The 16,877-nt window shown below is 32.6% G+C and overlaps 2 protein-coding genes across 4 annotated transcripts; one reads left to right on the top strand and one right to left on the bottom strand.

The window, feature by feature from the left end:
* The first annotated feature begins 236 nt into the window (after window positions 1-236).
* Window positions 237-7,476, top strand: LOC144845398 (E3 ubiquitin-protein ligase RNF181-like). Of its 2 annotated transcripts, none has more exons than XM_078702698.1 (7): window positions 237-460; window positions 4,251-4,340; window positions 4,501-4,545; window positions 4,656-4,747; window positions 5,017-5,201; window positions 5,562-5,654; window positions 5,831-7,476. In XM_078702698.1, the coding sequence occupies exons 2-6, from the start codon at window positions 4,258-4,260 to the stop codon at window positions 5,619-5,621; spliced, it is 465 nt and encodes a 154-aa protein (XP_078558824.1). In that variant the 5' UTR covers window positions 237-460; window positions 4,251-4,257; the 3' UTR covers window positions 5,622-5,654; window positions 5,831-7,476. The 2 variants fall into 2 exon arrangements, with proteins under 2 accessions (XP_078558824.1, XP_078558823.1); XM_078702697.1 differs by having other exon boundaries at window positions 5,805-7,476.
* Window positions 7,367-16,402, bottom strand: LOC144845390 (heterogeneous nuclear ribonucleoprotein A/B-like). 2 transcript variants are annotated; one of them, XM_078702683.1, is made up of 8 exons: window positions 16,202-16,400; window positions 10,980-11,020; window positions 10,197-10,321; window positions 9,807-9,977; window positions 9,364-9,610; window positions 8,817-9,062; window positions 8,038-8,158; window positions 7,367-7,755 (listed from the first exon to the last, which is right to left on the bottom strand). In XM_078702683.1, exons 1-7 carry the CDS (start codon window positions 16,363-16,365, stop codon window positions 8,064-8,066), a joined length of 1,089 nt encoding a protein of 362 aa, XP_078558809.1. In that variant the 5' UTR covers window positions 16,366-16,400; the 3' UTR covers window positions 7,367-7,755; window positions 8,038-8,063. The 2 variants fall into 2 exon arrangements, with proteins under 2 accessions (XP_078558809.1, XP_078558810.1); XM_078702684.1 differs by lacking the exon at window positions 8,038-8,158 and having other exon boundaries at window positions 16,202-16,402.
* Window positions 16,403-16,877: the final 475 nt, after the last annotated feature.

Raw genomic sequence — 16,877 nt, 5'->3', positions numbered from 1 at the left:
TGACTATTTTCAGAGCGAGATCAGAGTACAGTACATGGCCTGGGTTTGTACATTTTAATAATATGGCATATGTAGCTTATATTTATTAACCATAACTTTAATAATAAATAAATAATAAACAATGTCTGTATCCTAAAAATTAATATATATTTTTAAAACAAATATTGGTTTTTCTTACAATATAAAAATATATACGCCTATAAATATCATTGTAATTCAATATGTATTTCCTTTGGAAAAATGGATTCGTCGAAAGGACAAAGGTCACACATGTCTGCTCATGCATTCAAAACAAAATAACAAAGTCATTCTTTATTGCACAAAATATTTTGGTTTTGATATAAATTGCAAGTGCCTTCTGTACATTTTCGACTTTTGTGTTGTTTATTATAGAATAAACTATCAAGAACCCGCTTTTAATACCGAGGGGTGTGCGACGTACCGAATATTGATAATTGCAGTAAGTAAAACCCATGTTGGTACAGTAAAACGTCCCTCCTTCTCCACTTTCAGCCAGAGTTAGTATATACCGTAACCTTTGATTGTTTTTACTCGGGGTACCCGAGTCTAGGACTTACTCATTTTCTCCATCTGGATTTGCGAAGTGCGATTTTTAAAGTACTACTCCTCCCTTATTAGTTGTAGTATTGAGCTGGGATTTGGCATGAATATACTACAGGGACATGTCCTCAAATCTAATAGAGCCGGATTTTTAAATTTCAAACCGGATGCAGCCATATGACGTCTCGAAGATGGTACCATATAGCCGTATTTGGTAGGTTATTGATGTGTATGTGACGTCACATCCCGTCTTATGACGTCATTACAGCTTCATTTGCTGTACCCCGAGTATCGCACATTCGTGCTTTTTTGTTAATTAATTTGTTTTAATTAAGAAGCCACAATATATGACACACACCACAGCGTTATGTAGTTATATGCGGCTTCTTGGCGTAGTGGTTATCACGTTTGCTTAACACGCAGAAGGTACCTGGTTCGAGCCCGGGCGAAACCTTTTTTTTAAAACTTTATGGTGAAAAGGACTGTATACGCAATATGATAATTATACACAGTATATCTTATTTTTATTATTTTTTAAATATTTATTTTGTGTAATCGGTAATTATCACTTTTACACATGTTTATTGGTTATCCGCACTTGGCGGATAACCCCTTGTTATTGTCAGGATCTTTTTTTTTCTTTTTTTTTTTTTTTTTCTATATTCTTCTTTCTTTCCCAGAATTTTGTTGGTAGCATATCTCTAATTCTGGCCAACATAAGATTATATAACTTTGTCAGAAGATTGACCTCTAACTGTAGATGTGCAAGACACTTCGTTTTATGATTTTAGAGTTGCGCAACGTGACTTACGCGCGATTTTATGAATTTCAATGATTGATCATAGATTAAAAACCAAAAGTCATTTTATATTGACACTTGGTGAAAATTTAAGTCATATCAAGGGCAATCTTTCTATGGATTAAAAATGGCATGTTTTATAGAAAGTCACGCGCGCACGCGCGTTTAAAATTTCAAAATGCGAAAAATAAATTTCTAATCAACTTTCTACGCGTTTCATGTCATTTTGAGAATGTCAAAAATTCCCACGTGCGCACAAAAATTTACGCGCGCGGTGCGCACGTAGCGTTAAAAACAGATTTTTTTGCATGATTTTTGTTTTTTCAGCTTTTTCTAGTAATTTTACCAACTTTTAAACAATTCCGACATAATATAACGTCATACGAGCACGTTGAATTGGACAATTTGTGCGCGCTTTTGATGAAAATGTTCAAAAATTTGTCAAAATTATGCCTTTTTTTAAACAGTCATAGATTTTAAACTACGTGGTGAACTTTTTTTTAAATTACATATTCTGGAAGTAGATGAGTTGTAAATATCGAATCATGAATCAATATGGCTAACCGGACATTATGACGTCATCGTATGGCCACTCGAATATAAAATATAGGTTTTTTGTATCTTTCGTCATAGCTCATCACATTAAATAGAGCGCATCTCCACTTATCCATATTCCATTTCCCTCCATTTTTTTATATTGTCTAGTTCAATCAATTATTTTTCGCATGATTTACAATTTTTAAAATAGTTATGACGTCATCATGTGCAAAAGCGTCAAAAACTTTGGTCACTTATTTTCATCTATACTGCACTGTATGTAGTACGTGTTTATCGTGTACTGTATATACTTAGACGTGATTTAAACGCGTTTAAAATTTCGAAATGCGAAAAATCAATTTCTAATCAACTTTCTATGCGTTTCATGTCATTTTGAGCATATCAAAAATTCCTTCGCGCGCGCAATTTTTTAGGCGCGCATGCGCACGTAGCGTTAAAAACATACTTTTTTCGAGTGATTTATGTTTTTCCAGCCTTTCTAGTAATTTTACCCAATTTCAAACAATTTCGACTTAAAATTACGTCATACGAGCACGTGGAATTGGATAATTTGCGCGCGTTTTTGATTCGTCAAAATTATGCCTTTTTTAAACAGTCGTAGATTCTAAACTACATGGTGAAGTTTATTTTTTATTACATATTCTGAAAGTAGATGAGTTGTAGATATCGAATCATGCATCGATATGGCTAACCTGACATTGTGACGTCATCGTATGGCCACTCGAATGTAAAATAGAGGGTTTTTGTCTCTTTCGTCAAAGCTCATCACATTTAATAGAGCGCATCTCCACTTATACGTATTCCATTTCCCCCAATTTTTTATATTGTCTAGGTCAATCAATTATCTTTTGCATGATTTACCATTTTTTAAATTGTAATGACGTCATCATGTTCAAAAGCATGAATAACTTGGGTCACTTATTTTTATCATTCCATTAAATTTAAATATGTTATAGCTCCTCAGAATTATAGCTCCCCTTATTTTCACCTATTCTGCACTGTATGTAGTACGTATACAGAATATAGTGTATACCGTATATACTTTGACGTGACGCAAAATAGAGAGCGCACTAACATTTTTACAATGGCATAATCGTTTTTCTGCGCGCAATATTCTAACGTATGACGTGCACGTGGCTTTTGCGCTGCGGATAACCTAACTCGTCCGTAGTGACGAGTTCAAATCTAGTTTTGCTTTGTGCTTATTACCATATTTATTTGTAAATTAAATGGATTAAAAAACTTTCTGTAACCCACATTTTTAGTGTAAGAGGTTTAGTAGTGTAGTGGTTGTCAAGTCTGCTTAACACGCAGAAGGTCCCGGTTCGAGCCCTGGCGAAACCTATTTTTCTTTAACTTTATGGTGAAATATACTGTATACGTAATATGATATAGAGTATATCTCGTTTTATTACTCGGGGTACCTGAGTCTAGGACTCTCTCATCTTTTCCTCTTCTTCCATCTGGACACTATTGAGCAAAAAGTGCGATTTATAAAGTACTACTCCTCCCTTATTCGAAGATGGTACCATATAGCCGTATTTGGTAGCGCGGTTATTGATGTGTATGTGACGTTACATCCGGTCTTATGACGTCATTACAGCTTCTTTCGCTGTACCCCGAGTATTGCACATTCGTGCTTGTTTAGGGTGGGTTACTATTAGAAGGGGGGTTACTATTAGAATAATGGGTTACTATTACTAATCTTAAATTAGGCACCTGAAAATAGTAACCCACCATCTCCCAACTCTTGGAAAAATTCTAAAACAGTACGAATAAACAAATTTGATTGAATCCTAACTTTATTTTTTAAACTCAAAAACACTCAACCTTAAAACATCCCCCCCACCCCACTTCCGAGATCAACATGCATTATTTCCTTATTTTCAAAATATGGCTGCATCATAAACGACCAGTCTTCACAAAGAAAGATATAAAATAAACAAATTTCTCAGTCTTCTTAAAAAAAATTGGCTTGACTAACTTGTCACGTTTTTTCTAGATTCAAACTATAGTTTATGCTAACTATGCTATTAGTATTGTCGTTATCATTCAATCATGCCTATTTTAAGGAATAAATCGTGTTAAAAGCAACAAAAATGTTGATTTTAGTGTCATTTTGTCAATGGTTTTTGTGACTCTAATATTAGAGTAGTGGGTTACTGTTAGAAGATTTACGGTAATGTATATACAGTAACTGTATTTTTACTTTACAGTAGTATATTTTACCTTTACCTTGATCTTGGACATCTAAAACAATGCTTGAATCTCGACCATGCCGATTGATGTTTAACTTTGTATAATAATAATTTTGTGTTATTTTCATTTTCAGTTCCATTATGGCATCATATTTTGATGAGCACGATTGTCAACCTACTGGAAATAATGGACCAGAACCAGAAACTCTCCTCAACTGGGCAAGGTAACAACATTACACCTCATTTCAATTTTTCTCATAAATTTTTTTTTCTTTATTAAATTGAATTGTGATACATGTACTCTAGTACTGTATTTTAGACTGAAACATTAAACAAAAAAAAAGGCTCAAATTAAATTAACACTAATAAATTTTGCTTTTACAGGATTATCATGGCAAATGTTAGAGAGTTTGCAGAAAGATATGAAGGGTATGTGAACAATATTTAATACAAAATACTGAATATTTAGTGCATGGTGCCAAGAATTTCACATCTATGATCTATATATGATTAATATTAAAAATGTATTCATTTTTTAGGATTCCATTTCCATGGGAATTAGAAAGAAAGGCTCCTCCAGCATCTAAGAAGGTTGTTGAAAATCTAGAAGAAGTCATGATAGAGTCAGAAGGTATGTGAATATATTACAAGTTGGAAAGCTCTTGAACATAAACATCACATTGATTTAATCCTAAAGCTCTGTCTACACTATCAAACTAGCTTGACAAGAAAAGTGTGATGTGCCCAAATATGGTAGTGATATGACATCATCATGTCCATATATTGGTAGAAAGAGCTTTCAGCCTCATGTTGCCAATCCTTGCCAAGATATAGAGTAATGAATTCGGTTTTCTGCAGAATTCAACTAAATTCACTGTGTAGTACTATTTTTATTTTCAGGAACAAAATGTCCCATCTGCCTTTTACCATTTGAAACAGGAGAAAATGCTAAGTTGTTACCATGTAAACACAAGTTTCATTCCAGCTGTATATGTCCATGGCTTTCACAAACTAACTCATGTCCAGTGTGTAGATACGAGTTGCAAACGGATGACGAAAAGTATGAAGAATACAAGAAAGAAAAGGTTGGTGCAGCAATGGTTTGATCAGCATGACAATTATTATTTATATATTATTTAGCGAGTCAAATGGCTGAGCGGTTAAGGCAGGGGTGCTGGTTGTCATACCTACATAGCCAACAATATCGGCATGGGTTCAAGGCCGACTCGCTCCTAATTCTGGTGGTGGAACAAGTCTTCTCAAATACGGACTATAAACCGTAGGTCCAGTGTACTTTAAAGAACCCAGTTCATCTTTCGAGACGCGTAGGGGTTACCTAGTAAAAAAAAATATCCCCTGTATCAGGGCGATTACCACCTATCTGATAGGACAGTGTAATTTATTCTTGGTAATATAATACTATATACTACCTTTATATTTTTCAGGCTCGGAAAAAGCAACGTGAAGATGATTTAGATGCTTTACATAACTCTATGTACTCGTGATATAATTCTGAAACTAGCAGAAATCGCCACTGTGTAAAACATTTCAGTACAGTTTTTTTACATAAATTGTTACAATTGCAAATCACTTTTGTCAAATAAAGTTTTAAATTTAAAAAAAAGTATTTTATTGTTCATTAAATTTGAGGTACAGTACTGACATTTTAAAACTTCTCTCTACTACAGTATGGACAGAGGTTTCTTTTTTGTAGGGAGTTTGTGCAGAAGAGAGACAGAGCAGGCCAAACAGTACAATTGGCATAATGTATGGTTTCCCCTTGAGTCATCCATCTAACTTCCATAAATAATCAGTGTTATTTCAACAGCAACTCATGGGAAACAAATATTTACAGCATACAGTGACAGATCAACCAAGAATATACATTTTGTTTCACCCGAGAAAAAACAATTCAGTCTAGTGTACAGCAGTTACTTACTGGTCTGCTAAGGTTTACTGTACTACGGTTGATTCCACCTCCATCTACTAATCCAGTTGAAAGTCTCAAATTCATATAGAACTAGAATTAGTAATCAATTACAGTACCTGAAAACAAATCCAATACTTACGAATTGCTGCTAGCTAACATACTTTTTATATGTAAGCAATGCAAAACACATGAATTATTCATTATATTCTGCTACCTTAGGTGTTACGTAAGAATTGACCAAACTACAATTCGCTAAAGCAAACAGCGCCCATCGAGCCATCTGTGTAGTTGAATGGTTTAGACAATTGTCTTTTCATGACAATGTATGTGGTTCAAATCCCATGAGCAACTTCTGCTTACAGTGCTTTATAGTAAGAGATTATTTGGAGGGTTATTTAGGAAGTCAGCTATCTAGTACATAGAATATAATGAATGAACTCACGATTTCTGCATCGCTAGCTGCTAATAAATGCGGTATACTGTACACAACTATTAGATCCATTTGAATATCTAGTTTAGTTTTTTATGAAGTATTTATTTTGGCAATGTATTTTTATGTTAAATTAATATTGTTTGTTTATAGGTCTTGGGAATTATAATTACAGTACTTTTTAATGGTTTATTGTGTAATTATGGCAATACTGTATTAATTTAATTTGTAAATCATTTATAAATTAGTTTATGTAAATTATTTATCATGTCAATAATTTAATGGACATGTTACTATTAGGTAGAAAGGATTGAATTTTATTGTACATTATTACAAAGCTAGAGGTATATACAGGGAAGTTTTATAAAAGGAATGGACTTATTAAAACTATTCCCAAATACTGTATTTAAATCCAGCTTTGGCTAATACTTTAAACTACTAATGTACTCCATAGGCCAGTTAATTAAACATGCCAAATTTTAATCTTAACATTTTTTCTTAATTTGTTTATCTAGGTCAAATTTTAAAGAGACCTGAGACACTGGAATGAAGACAAATGCACCATTTTTTTCTTTTTCTATCAAAACATTCTTTTCATTCTCATATAAAACACTGTACATGACAATAAGGTGCCTAAAATTAAAAGAGTTGCCTGTATTATTTATACAAAAGGCAACGTTTTGGTATAATTAACTTTTGTTATAAAACCATTTGGCCTTACATATTCAATCCTTAGTACAACAAATATCTTGTGGAATGTAACTGTTAAATAAGTAATGAACGTTATGTTAATTAATTAGACAATATGTTAAGTATTTAGATTGCACTTTGTTTCTTATGTTTTTGGAGGATTTTGGATTTAAGACTCAAAATAAGACAATTACACCTAGTCCTAGGGCCAACTATTAAAATGCAAGTCTTTATTTAACCAATTACATGGAAATTCACTTATTTTTTAATGAGGAAAATAACAGATTTAACAACACATATTCACATATTATATCAAAGCCACAAGACTAGAGAAAAAAAATAGAAGGAAAGGTTAGAAAATAAAAGGTTGACAATTATACAGCAACTCCACGTCGTCATCATAAGCAGCTTTCTCATCTGCTAGTCCAAATTTTTCCCCCATTTCGTTTTTTTATATTAGAAGTGAAGAGGACGGTTTCATAAACTGGTCTCATCCTTCACCGGTAGAAAACATCTAAATCACAAGTTCCAATGCAAGAGAACAATCCATTGTTCTCCTACCTCCAGTCTGAATAATGTACATCATACCCTGAAAGAAATAAACAACATTTTAATAAATTACTATTTTAGTTTTATAAGAGTAAAAAAATCCAAGTCATAAAGATACCAAGCTGAACCCATAAAATCAAGTAAAAAGTATAGTAAATTAAATATGTTTAAAATTAGTTAAAATAAAAAAAAGTTGATTTAAAAAAGAGAGTTTGTAATTGAGAGGTTTCATGGGATTTTGACCAGTATTGGAATTAAAATGATCTACTGGATTACATACTAGGCTAGTTACTCATCGAGTAGCTTTTCTTAGGAAACTTACCCCATGAAATTATCCCTTAAAAACAGTTAACGATTATATGGATGATATCCACCACCTCGACCAGCACGGTTACTACCTTGATTCCACTTGCCATATCCACCACTTGCCCCGGCATTACCACCTACAAATGAGAAATAGAAAAGGCCTACCACATGCAACCAAACAAAAGTAAAAAAAAAAAAAAAAAAAAAAAAAAAAAAAACCCTTCAATTACAAACCTCAATTTTACAATTTATTTCCGAATTTTAGATGTGGTAGTTACTGTCATAACCATAGATTCTCAACAGTAAGGTTGCAAAATCAAAATTCACCGTAGTTCAAATATTATTTAGCATATTAAAAATAATCTAAATGATTTAATACATAAATCAGAACCTATTTTTAAAGCACATTTAAGTTCCAAAAAAATAGATAAATGTATTGAAAAGAATAATTTATTGGTAAATATCTTGCATTTCTGCATATAAAGATTGTACAGAATATGTTCATGTTGTAACAGACGTGTAATCCATGACTCCGTAACTAGCGACATCACATGGTTGATTGCAGCCGCCATACTTACTGTCCTCTCTTCATGGAGAACGGTGATAACATTGGAGTATACCCTCTACCTCATCTATATATAAACTCTTATACGATTTGATTGGATGATTTTGTATCATGTGACATGCATTGGATACAGCTCTATGTGTTAGAACTATGATTACAAACTTATTTATAGTGAAATTACTAAATAAAATATTTTGAACATTTATAAGCAAGTATGTATATTTTACTACCTTGACCATATCCTTGATTGTATCCAGTCTGATTGTTGTAGCCTTCATAGTATCCACCACCTCCATACGCTGCTTGACCTCCATATGACTGGTCCTGGTAACCACTGTAACTCCCATAGCTGTTATTATAGCTGTCATAGTTATAACTACCATCATTGTAGCCTGTGTTATAAGCAGCCCCACCACCATATCCATAGTTGCCAGAGTTGTAGTAGTCCCCACCTTGGTTATTGTAACCTCCTCGGACTGATGATTTAAACAAAGAAATTAATTATTGTCAATTTACAGATGAAATATAACATTTGACAGCACCGAGAGATTTACACTGCTTTAACGTCGCGAGTTTGAAAACCTTCAATGAATTTTATTTGTCTAGTGACGGCAGACTTCAAATCGAGTTCCTACAACTCAGGCAATATATTCTCTGATCACTGTCATGTGATGCCCATCAATTAAAAATAAAGAAAATTTGCCAATACTAGGTAAAGTCTATGGAAGTTTCTCTAGGTGGTAGACAGACGCAGGTAGCATATACAAAAATACTTACATCCTGCTCCACCACCCCTTCCTCGACCTCTAAAAGAAGATCGCTGTGCTTTCATTGAATCCTGTTGGTCGCGTGGTACAGCTGGCTTAACCTCTACTTGATGGCCATCTAAAGTAACATATGATTTCTGTCCACCAGTTCCAGATGCCATCACCTTTTCCACACTAGATTGTTCTTTAAACGTTACAAAGCCAAATCCACGCTTTCTTCTCGTTTGTTTATCTTCGGGAAGAACAACCTCTTCTACCTGTTAGAAAAAAAAAACACCAAACATTTGAAATAGTCTTTTTTAAAGTAAGACAGTAAAAAAATGTACAGAACATTCACTAGAAACTTTTTTACAAACTTAACATTGTATTAAAAAATAATGTTTTGGTCTGGTGTGAACTAGTAGATCAAGTGTAACCTTTAATTGAAAGACTGTATTGTAACGCTGTACTTACCTCACCATATGTTGTAAAGAACTCTGTGATTACTTCTACTGTTGATCCTGGTGCTAGACCTCCGACAAAGATTTTCTTGTTTTCTACAACTGGTTCATCTTTCTTTAGCGCACGTGCAATTTTGGCATCTATTATTTTTTCGTCTAATACATGATCAGTTTTGTTGAGAACCTATTGAAACATTTATTGGTCAACTTATACAATATCACTAACATCTTCTTACATTTCTTTATTCTTTTGTTTTTTTTAAATTTTTTTGGGATTAACTTGTTAACTTTATTGTCTCTTCTAAAAAACAGTCCTTTACAATTAATAAACAAATATTATTTAAACATTGTGTTATTCACAAAGAATGCTTTACTTTAAAATACAACAAAAAACTTTACTTACTGCTTGCACAGACGATGGGTCTTCAAACATAACAAAAGCAAATCCTCTTGATTGCCCGCCAGGTTCTCTTTTTATTTCAACTTCTGTTACTGTACCATACTGTGAAAAGTAATCTTTCATACTTTCTGCAAGTTAAAAAAACATGTATTTATTGTAGGGATAACAGTGTGTGATGTCATCCTCTCAATTTATGTGAAGGCTACGCAATGAGAGACTTCCAAAATTACATCATTTATTTCGTGGCTTTCACTTTTGAGATATTTTTCAATATATCAAAGTTTCTGATAGAAGATTTGTTTTTCACCGCCTTAACCGTATCCATACGAATGTCGAGAAAAGTTGACAATCAGACATATTCAGATATTTCAATACCTTCCCTAGCCCTCTGGCGTTTGGAGAGTAAAACCATGAGGGCAAGGGGTAAATTTGCTTGCAAAATATGGAAACCACACGATATTTGCTATTTGAAAATATTTTATAAATATCATTTGAAAACAGTTTAATTTTTTTAATTTGTTGTAATCATGATTGCATAGCAAGTACATAGAACCTGCTAATTGGTGTGCAGGGAATTTTATAGGGAAATTTGACCATGCGATGTGCAGCTAGGCCATGGTATGTACTGTAGCGATAGAAATAATTCGTCTGCAGGAAACATTCTTAGCCTTGAAGAATAGATTTGACATTTAGGCCTAGACAAACTGGACAGCAGGGCAATAATAGTTTATAATTTCATATGGGTTTTACAATCATATTTGATAAAAATCAATGAAATTAACTTACTGTCACTTGTTTCCCAACTAAGGCCTCCCACAAAGAGTTTTCTGGAAAAAAAAGTTGTAAATTAAAATACTGTACAAAGCAATACCTTTTAAAATACAGTAGAACCTTTATTTTAGGTACGGTACAGGACCAAAAGGCGGACGTAAAACATACCTGTAGGATTCGTAAAATCCAGGTTGACCTTAAAATGACCCCCAAATTCGTAGATCGTAACTAAAAAGGCTGTTGTGTTTACCTACTTTACTCGCTAGTTGCGAGGCCTAACTAGAAAAGTATAGTGTATAAATAAAATATTGATTTTCTTGTACAGTATTTTCTATCAATAAAAACAGTCGCTGCTGTAGGGAGAATGCACGTGTGTGGCTTGTTTCACAGCCTTGGCTTTGTGGTTTGTTGTTAAATTGCACCCTCAATGTAAGAAAATAACACTATTTATGTAATAAATTACTGAAAATGATGACGTCATCGGTCATTTTATGCCTACGTAAAATCAGGGTACGTAACACAGAGGTTCTACTGTATTATCTAAAATCTATTTTATTTTACAGATGAATTAAATACAGTGAGCGTAAAACCATTGAAGTATGTGTCAACATCAAGTTAAGCAACATTACAATGTCTCAAGATATTTCAATTATTGGTATGCATGCATCAACCGTGGCAGAGTTCAAATAACAACATTCAAACATCATACCACAGCTAGTCATACAATAACAACTTTATGTTTTCAATATTATGCTGCATGCAACATGTATACATTTTTTTTCTGCACTTTGAAAGGATACAAGTCTTCTGTGAATTTAAAAAAGTCAGTCTAAGGGTATGTTCAAACTTAAGGTGTACAGTAATCCATGGCGTCAAAAGTCAACGATCATAAGTCCAATGCCTTGCGTTTAAAACATTGATCAGCAGATAGAACTATCATATGTACTGTATATTCATGCATGACAAATGCATGAAAGTTTACATTGTAAATTTGTGTTCTTTTTTCTTACTAATTGCAGAATAGTAATTTCAAACAATTATTATATACAGAAAAGTATGTGATTAAATGTATACATTTTACAGGAACAATCATCTAGAAGAAGTTTAATGAACATAACATTCATTGAATTAAAAATCATTCATGTGCTTAAACTGCAGGTGCATGGTTTTGTTTTAAAAAACAATGCCATTGATTGTCACTACTAATACTTGTTAAAATTCTTTTCAATTGACATTCTAAAAGCTAGTTTAAATAAAATAGTGTTCTAATCACAATCAAAAAAACATTAATTACCTTCTTCTTGACATTATTTAATTTAGAATCCCTTAATTGGCCAATTTAGCTATTTACTGAAACAAGTTGGATTTTTTTTATGTAGCCTAGTTTCAAGAGACTGAGTAAAGTCAAATTTCAACAAAACATTATGGCTCCATCCATGCTTTACAGTATTTGAATAGCAGAGCAATAAATTTATAATGATAAAACTTGTATTTTAGTTAATTTAATTTCACCGGTGCTCGTTTCTATTTAATAGAAATTCTATTTATATTCGGGATAACGATGTAGGCCTACTATACTCAAAAGTTTATATATCACAGTCTTAGTATATATTAATAAATAGTACAAAAAAAAAATTATGAAAATCTGACTTGTAGATTTCAAAATATAAGGCCTAAAACATCACCGAAAATGAGCCAAAAATTATGTAACATGCTGCCCCCCTCAGGCGGCAGTTGTATGAACTAGGCCTACTCCATTTTTCGGTAAAATAATTACATAAATTCACCGTTTTTTAGTAAAATATTTTGTTAACATTGTAAAATTCAATAAAATATGATATTAAAAGATAGTATATAAAAAATAATAATTATTTAACCTCATTTGAAATATCAATACAATACTCTATTAGTCCTCTGAGAGACAACGTAATTTGGATGTGGTAGGCCTACATGCGAGAAAAATATTATGGAGTACATGGCATTTTTCCTTTGCTGTGTTGTTATGGCGGTTGAAGCCAACAAAATTGTAGTATGTAATTATATATTATTTATTTTCATGACACAATAAACCTAAATACCATAACTTATGTACTAGGACACCACCCTAATCACTACGCGAAATGTCGTAAAAGACGCATGCACTGGGCGTTTCATAGAAATTACCGGCGGCTCAACTTGGCGGCGGCCCAACCGGTCATATGCCATTTAAAGTATTTTAATTGTGTTCGAGGAAGGGTTGTTTTTTTTGTTTGAAATTGAAATTTTGTGTATATTCATATTGAGTACAATGGTTTACCACCTTTACTCTATGAAGGCTAGCCTTCATTGGTTGTTCTTTTTGCTGTTTGGGTGCAAATTATCAATCGATCAATCAATCGTTCGATTTATATAGCGCCATTCCAACATTCATTGCTCATGGCGCTGAGAAAAAAAACCAAATTATGATACAAAAATATATATAGGCCTAGCCTACTGGGAGTATGGTCGAAGCGGCCGCCAACCAAAGCGGCCGCCAGTTTAATATCGTCATTTGTATGGAACGCCGTGTGCGCTTTAATCTTGGATTGTTGTTGTCAACGACATGGCCTATAGCGAGTTGAGTTACAGCTCTTCTTTATATTTCTATAACAAGTTGTATAATAAGTTTGCCGGCCGTTAAATCAATGTATATATTATATGTATTTTAATATTAACTTACATGCTATCGAATCTTATATTCTATTTTTAATATTTACATACTATCGAATCATTTAATAATTAACTTTGTATATCTCATTATATTGGTAGTGAAGGGAAAATATAACGTTGAACTGACACGACGTTTCTCGACCCTCTCCTATCGAATCTATACATTAATAATTTACATACGGTATTGTCGAATCTTTATATCTCATTTACATACTATTGAATCGTTATACAGTATTGCATTAATAATTTACGTACGGTATTGCCGAATCTTTATATCTCATTTACATACTATTGAATCGTTATACAGTATTGCATTAATAATTTACGTACGGCATTGCCGAATCTTTATATCTCATTTACATACTATCGAAACGTTATACAGTATTGAATTAATAATTTACGTACGGTATTGCCGAATCTTTATATCTCATTTACATACTATTGAATCGTTATACAGTTGCATTAATAATTTACGTACGGTATTGTCGAATCTTTATATATCATTTACATACTATTGAATCGTTATTATACAATATTGTATTAATAGTTTGCGTACGGTATTGCCGAATCTTTATATCTCGTTTACCTACTATCGAATCTTTATACAGTATTGCAATAATAATTTACGTACGGTATTGCCGAATCTTTATATCTCATTTACCTACTATCGAATCGTTATACAGTATTGCGTTAATAATTTACGTACGGTATTGTCGAATCTTTATATCTCATTTACATACTATTGAATCGTTATACAGTATTGCATTAATAATTTACGTACGGTATTGCCGAATCTTTATATCTCATTTACATACTATTGAATCGTTATACAGTATTGCATTAATAATTTACGTACGGTATTGCCGAATCTTTATATCTCATTTACATACTATCGAATCGTTATACAGTATTGAATTAATAATTTACGTACGGTATTGCCGAATCTTTATATCTCATTTACATACTATCGAATCGTTATGCAGTATTGAATTAATAATTTACGTACGGTATTGCCGAATCTTTATATCTCATTTACATACTATTGAATCGTTATACAGTATTGCATTAATAATTTACGTACGGTATTGTCGAATCTTTATATATCATTTACATACTATTGAATCGTTATTATACAATATTGTATTAATAGTTTGCGTACGGTATTGCCGAATCTTTATATCTCGTTTACCTACTATCGAATCTTTATACAGTATTGCAATAATAATTTACGTACGGTATTGCCGAATCTTTATATCTCATTTACCTACTATCGAATCGTTATACAGTATTGCGTTAATAATTTACGTACGGTATTGTCGAATCTTTATATCCCATTTACATACTATCGAATCTTGGTTTTTATTATTAGTAATAGGGTGTGTTCTACATTAAGTGTTATTCCATTGTAATACATTGTTTGTGTTTTCAATAAAGCCACGTGGGGACGAAAACGCCAGAGGAACGCGCACCTTCTACAGGACTATTGCTGGCCGCCAGTCGAGTTATTAGCAAAAATTCGCGTAATTAATTACCGTACCGTACAGACACTTGCATCTTATATTAGTATTTAAAACTCATTTTAAATTGATTTATATATCTGAAGGTATAAAATCATGTATATTGTAAAAAAAATTAGAAAGAAGTTAACAAATTATGAACACTATACTTTACTGATTAATTAATACACTAACAAAACTATATATTGTGATATACTTTATTGAAAAAATGTATATAATTCTTAATAATTGGCTTATTATATATTATATTAATATACAATACAAACACCACAATGAATGTTATTGACTTTATTATTAAACATATATATCATTTATTTAAAATCATTTAGTTAAAATAAGTAGGCTAATCATCGATTCGCCATTTCGTTTAAAAGAACGTATCACATTCAATCTGTAAAATAAAGAGAATAAATTACATTACAATAATGTAGATTGTTATTTACGTCCGAGTAAAGAAAACCTGTCGAAACAATGACAATCAAAGATTACAAACCAACGACAATCAAAGAGCACACGGCGTGCCATACAAATTGCCGTTATTGAACTAGCGGCCGCTTTGGTTGGCGGCCGCTTCGACCGTAATCCGCCTACTGTACTAGGCTAGCCTATATAAAATATATGTATAAAAAAAACACACTGCACTGGTTAGGCCTACCAAACATAGCCCTAGTTACCTAAACTAGCCGAGGCTAAATACATTCATTTGGATTGCCATTTATCTTTGGTTAGGCCTAGGCCTAGCGGATCTCCGGCCTAGCTAGGATGGATTGGGAGATTCTCGGATTGCCGAAAACATATATCAATAGCAATGTCCTAGTAGTAGGCTACCTCATTCGTTGAGATATAGAAACTAAATATTTTAATTCTTTATAGAAACAACTAACTAACAAAATGGCCATATTAATAAGGCAACAAAAAGCAAATTAACAGAAATATCTCAAAAACTGCTAGTCACATGGCTTTGTTTAAACGGCGTGCATGGCACCGGTGTGGTATGTGTGTCGTCGCACAAAAATAAACGTAGTTACTTACGTTCCATCTTCTACGTGTTTTGATGCGTTAATTCTATTATCTGAAGCAGATTTCTGACCCCCATTTGATTGTTGTTCTACTGGCTGTAATGTACCATCATTAAACGTCGATTCCCCGGCTGGATCTTGCGAGAAATCTTCGGTTTGATATTCTGTGCTAGCCATTTTGTCTTGATGTTTGCGAGAAAGAGACTGTCCAAGCGGGATTTGCGATTAATTTGCATATCCATAAAATGACGCATAATATTGCCTAAACATGATTGGTCAATATGTGATGACATCACACTATGCGGCGCATTCATTTCCGATTTTTTACAGTCAACGTTTTAACAGAAAAGCAGATTCAAACACAAAATAAATTAAAATAATAACCATATAGAAATGTAATTTTTTGTAGTTTATATCAGGGAGGTTGTTCATTTTTATTTTGCAAACTGGAATTATAAAAGTCTCGGCTTGTGTAATTTGAAAATGAATACATGACAACAGGAATGGAATTATATTATTGTTCTCAGTGGTTTTTGGGCTTTTTTACATTTAATACAACTACTGTATTATTAATACTGATAGGTGTTTGTCATAAGACATTTTTTTTAAAGTTTCTGTTCATAAAATTTGACTGAGCCTATTAATATACATTTTACAATCAAATATACTGTAGTCATAAATATGAAGTT

The sequence above is a fragment of the Antedon bifida genome, chromosome 6 (assembly GCF_963402885.1).
Source record: "Antedon bifida chromosome 6, ecAntBifi1.1, whole genome shotgun sequence".
In the NCBI taxonomy this organism is placed as follows: domain Eukaryota; kingdom Metazoa; phylum Echinodermata; class Crinoidea; order Comatulida; family Antedonidae; genus Antedon; species Antedon bifida.
This window is presented reverse-complemented; position numbering and strand designations above follow the sequence as displayed.